This window comes from Physeter macrocephalus, chromosome 14, assembly GCF_002837175.3.
Source record: "Physeter macrocephalus isolate SW-GA chromosome 14, ASM283717v5, whole genome shotgun sequence".
In the NCBI taxonomy this organism is placed as follows: Eukaryota; Metazoa; Chordata; class Mammalia; order Artiodactyla; family Physeteridae; genus Physeter; species Physeter macrocephalus.
This window is the reverse complement of record NC_041227.1, coordinates 115,800,624-115,805,819: the sequence shown is the minus strand read 5'-3', so window position 1 is coordinate 115,805,819 and position 5,196 is coordinate 115,800,624. Positions and strand designations below refer to the sequence as shown.

Genomic DNA, 5,196 nt, shown 5'->3' with positions numbered 1-5,196 from the left:
GGGTCACTGCCCCTAAGCTCCAGAACCCCATCTCACGGGGGCCCAGCGACAGCCCACCAAAGAGTGCTGCCTCACCCCCTGCCCCCCCCGCCCCCACCCCCCACCACGCTTGCCAAGCTGGTGCCTGTGTCTGTGTACTCCTCTGCCATGTCACACCTGCCAAATAGTACCTCCCTTCCCGCCTTCACCCCTCCTCTCTCTCCTGGCACTAGGATAACAGGGAGTTGGGTGGGGCAGTCGCCTTCAGTCCGTACCTGAGAATAGCACGGGGGGCGGGGCGGGGGGATCTGGGAGAGGAGGAAGAGGTCCCAGGCCTGAGAGGCATCTACCCCTCAACCTGGATGCCTGTGTTGCTGCCGCAGCCTCCACCATCTCCAGACTCCCGGGGCTGTTGGTGTTTGTGGCTGTCCGTGGGAGCCCACGCTGGCACGGGCAGCAGTGTCTGCACACAGATGCCTGTGTTTGCCTGTGCATGCCCGTGTGTGTGTGTGTGTGTGTGTGTGTGTGTGTGTGTGTGTGTGTGTGTTTGGGCTACAGTGGCCACCTGGCCACCCTTCTTGGCCCCCATGGTGTGGATTCAGGGCGTCAGTGCCAGATAATTGGGAGTGGGGGAGAAGTCCCTCCCCACACCCTAGCAGCAGGCAAAGGGGAAGGGGAGAGGGAGGTGTGAATCTCCCCACAGCACTATTAATAGCCCACATGCCAGGCCACCAAGAACCAGCTGTCACCGTGGAAACCATTTCTCTTCTCCCCTCCCCCCAGCCTCCATGAGGTGGGACTTAGGCGGGGCATGAAGCACCCCCCCACCCATCTTTCTTTGTTACCTTTCTGCCTTTGTCTCTCCTTCCCTTCTCTGTCCTCTCTTCTCCCTCACCCTTCTCTCTCCACTCCCCTCTCCTTGCTGCCTTTCTTCCTCTCCCTTGACTTCACTGTCATCCTTGCCTCTACTCCCACCCCTGCCCATCTCTTTGTTCTTGCCCCTCCTCATCCTTCCTCCGCCTCCCCCCATCGTCCCTTTCACCCCTCTGCTTCTCTTTCTCCCGTTTTCTCAGCCCCCCTCTCTATATGTGAGTCTTTCCCTCTGTGGTTGGCAAGGAGGAGGGCTGGGCTTTCCTTAGAGCATTAAGGACAAAGTTCACGGGCCCTGACAGGTGCGGCCAAAGCCAAGAGCAGACACTCAGGAGAGTGGCGGGTACAGAATTTGGGGCTGGATTCTGGGGCAGAGAGTCCCCTCTGGCAGCCCTAGGAGTCCTTCCGGGGAGTCCCTTGGGTCCACAGGACTGCGGAGTGGGACAGTCCAGCAGCAGGAACATGGCATGGTGCCCATGGATGCCGCATTGGCCTCTTGTCCCAGTCCCCCCATTGCAGAAGCACTTAAGCTTAATGAAATGCTTCCCCCTCCGCGGGCACCTTGCCCACACTGTCACCAGGCATCTCTTATCTGACAAAGAGGGAGTGGGTGGCCAGGCCAGCCAACAGGTGGGCCTTGCCTGCCGGCTGTCCAGCCTGGTCTCAGAGCTCCACAGCTCCAGCCCTCTGCCTCTTGGAGGGATGCTGAGCCTCTTCCTCTGCAGGGGATGTGCCAGGCAGGCGCTGGGGGAGTTGAGCAGGACTCCAGGAGGAGGGGAGAGAGGCTGCCCTTCAGCATGGGTATCTCTGCCCCGCCCCCCCGCCCCACTGACCTTTTTCTGCCCACAGCTAACACAGGCTCATGTGCTATTTGCCTCCCCGCATGCTGGGCCCTCTGCCTGCTCTGTCACCTCAGAGGCCCAGGTATGTCCCCAGAGAGATGACAAGGACTCCCCAGGGGTTCCAGCCTCTTGCTAGGTGCCAGGCAAGGGTGCCCTAAGCAGTGAGGGCAGGACCTTGCTTCTCCGCCCACTACCAGGGGCTCAGTGGAGCCCGGGCAGCGTCAGGCACCTTTCGGCTCAGCATAGAGGTGGGGCCGAGTGGGGGCCTCCTCCCTCCACCCCCAGCAGCAGGCACGTGCAAGCCTTTGGCAGTGCCCAGCCACATTTGGAGTTGAGGCCAGGCTGGGTCGGGGGAAGGGAAAATAAACATGGTGGCTTAGGTTGGCACTGCCCCAGGTGTGCCCTGTAGCAACTGGCAGTGGCAGAAGTCGGGGGGAGGGGTCCTCCAGAGCTATGGCCTGGGCCAGGAGCTTCCCATGCCATGCCCTGCCACCGGTGACCCCTGCCTGGTCTGGCCCATAGCCGCTGATACCCATTCCCACACACCCCGGTTCCCTTCACCTGCCTCCAGGGCCTGCTCGCAGGGCTGCCCCTCTCTCAGCATGCCCACTCCTGTGCCTGCCTCCTCCCCTCCCCGGGGGCACTCGGGCCTCAGGCTGGCGAGTGGATTTTTCCAGCTTCTGTAAACAAGTGGTGGCAGTATGCCAGGTGGGCAGGAGACGGGCGGGGGCAGCACCGCAACCAGGGTGTGCCAAGCACCGAGGCATAGTCTTGGGGGGAGGGGGAGACAGGGAGACACCCAGACCCAGAGAGAGAGAGAGACATTCAGATGCAGACAGACCGACCAAAGGAAGCTTCACTGGGCACAGATAGAAGTGGAAGCAGAGGCGACAGAAAATAGCCCTCTATTGTCCAGCCCAAGGCCCACGCCTGCCTCGGCCCCCAGCCCCTCGCTGCTCTGGGCTGAGAGCGGCAGGCCCCTATGCCCAGGCTCTGGGCATCCCCACCCACTCCTTCTCCCCCCATCTCCACCCCTTAGGGCTGGCTACGCCATTATAAATTTATAACAGGAATTTCTCCGCAAGCCAAGAAAAACTTGACCTACTTTCTTGACGGCTCCCTGGGCTAAGGCTCCCTGCTCGCACCCCTCCACCACATGTCTCCTGTCCAGCCCCCTGTGCCCAGTTCTGGTCTGCGGGGGCATCGAAAGCAGAGTAGGCCACCCTTCTGTACTACCGCCCTGCTCCCCAGGATGGGGACTTGCCTGAGGGCAGAGGCCCTGTCCCGTGGTCCAGCCCTGTCCTACCCTGCCCAATGGCCTGACTTATCTCTCCTTTCCCCTCCCACCCTGGCTCCTTATCAGTTCCTGGGGGTGGGGCCGGGGGGCCCGGGGGCCCAGGGGCAAGTACTCTGGTGCAGCAGCCACTCGATGGAGGTTGTGTGCGGAGAGCTGCACCTTTTGTCCCCTCTCACGTGCCCACACCTGCCTTGTGTGTGCAGACACGGAGCCTCGGGTCTGCAGTCTGGGGTCAGCGGAGCAGCGTGGGGGGAATGGTTGGCCCAGGTTAGGCAAGCATTGGAGGCAGGCTGCTTACTGGCTGTGCCAACTCGAGTGAATGGTCAAGCTTTCTGAGGCTTTGTTTCCTCACCTGTGAAGTTCTGATACCAGAGGGCCTATATTCTCTATTCCATTAACGCGGGTTAGTTTCCTTTCCCCTCCTCTTGCCATCCTGGTGGGTGGCAGCTCAGCTAAACCAACTGGGAAGTCTGGTCCTCAGACTGGGAAGTGTGATTTGGGACCTTGTATGGGAAGCTCCTTGGGGGGCCGGGACTGGGGAGTCGTAACTGAGCCAGCAGCCGGGGAGGTCGGCTCCCTACTATTTTCAGTGTTCCTCTCCATGAAGGCACCCATGTGGGCATTCAGGATGCCTGCATGCTGCCCCCACAAACCACACTTCCTTCACCAGTAGCCCCCATGCCTGGGCTGAAGCTGCTCATCTCTGGTGGCCTCTTGCCCTGTAATACTGATGAGTTTTAGGGAAACTGGGGGATGGTAACAATAGCTGATGTTTAATAGACGCATATTAAGGGCCAGGCCCTTCATTGAATGCGAGAACTGAGACAAGGTACACGGATGACCTCATTCTTTCCCTCCATCCCTTTCCATGTCTGGGGATCAGGATGTGGATCTCCAGTCTTGCCTGCTGTCTGTTGATCTGAAGGGTTGTCCTGTGTCCTGGTCCTCTCCCTGTGCCTGCCCCCCATGACTACCACCATCTCGTTATGAGCCCCAAAATGTTGGCACCAAAGGAATCCTATTCACCTAGCCCCACCATGGCGCCGCCTTATCCCTGCCTCTTTCCTCTCTCTGCAGGGACCTCCGGACAGGACAAGATTCCGAAGCTACTCCCCCAGCCCAGGACCCCCCCCACAGACCCGGCTTTCCCCCCAACCCCACTGCCTGCCACTCCCTGGCCCCTCTCACCGCCCGCCCCCCTTGGGGCGCAGGGCATGGTGTGAAAGGCCAAGTGCTGAGGCGGGCACCATGGGTGCTGGGCCCTAGGGCCTGGGTGGCGGGGGGTGGGTGGCCTGTGGGCGTGCCGGGGGGGCCAGCGTGCCCACCCCAGTCTCTTGGCGTGCTGGAGGGCATCCTGGATGGAATTAAAGTGAATGGAACAGAAGCCAAGCAAGGTGGAGTGTGGGTCAGACCCAGAGGAGAACAGGTAATGGGTCTGGCAACTAGGTCGTGCCAACTCCTAGGCAACAGGAAGGGTCACCTGGCTGGGCCCGAGAGAGTGGAGCTTGGGCCTTTTAAGCACCTCTGGGGGGATGGGCATGATGCCAGCAAGCCTGCTGCCTACCTTTGCTCAGGAGATGAGGTCCTGTTCCCATGCGGCAGGGAATTAGGCACCTCAATGGAAAGATGCCCATTTTGAAAGGGGGAGGTGATGCAGAGCAGAGTAATTACAGGCAGCAGGCACGTGGCCCCTCCCTTGACAGGGCTGGGAGTCCCAAATGCCCCGCAGTGTCCCCTCAGCCACCCTCACCTGAGCATGTGGAATCCAAGCCTTGCCATTTCCCTCCTCTCCCTACCAGCTTGTTCACTTCTGACCACCAGCGGGTGGTCCAGAAGCCATGGTGCATGTGACATGACATTTCAGGGCACATGCACCAGTACCTGTTGGTCACAGCTCACGCTTATATTTGGAACCTATTGGGAGCCTCACAGGCTCTTCCTTGTTCATGGGCAAGAGCGGACATTGCCGTGGGGCTCCTCCCAGGAAGTGAAAGTGAATGCCAGCTATGCAGGTTTCGCTCCCACGTGGAGGAGGCATCAGCCCTGCACACACAACTAGGAATAGGTTACCTGTGATCTGCGTTGAGCTTCAGGAGCCCAGAGGGTCTCTGCCTCTCCCATTGGCTCCAAGTGGCACAGAGCTCAGTCTCAGTTGGCGTGGTGCCCTGGGAGCTGGGTACAGCCTGTGCCTATGGCCAGGGAGAGGGT

General features: G+C 60.4%; 1 protein-coding gene across 1 annotated transcript in view; it reads left to right on the top strand.

The window, feature by feature from the left end:
- The window catches only part of LOC114487576 (protein enabled-like), a 13,156-nt gene extending 8,529 nt beyond the window's left edge, over positions 1 to 4,627 (top strand). The window contains exon 3 of the mRNA XM_028498110.1: positions 4,066 to 4,627. Coding sequence (XP_028353911.1) covers positions 4,066 to 4,627 — 562 coding nt within the window. The remainder of the gene's footprint in view (positions 1 to 4,065) is intronic.
- The last annotated feature ends 569 nt before the right edge of the window (positions 4,628 to 5,196 follow it).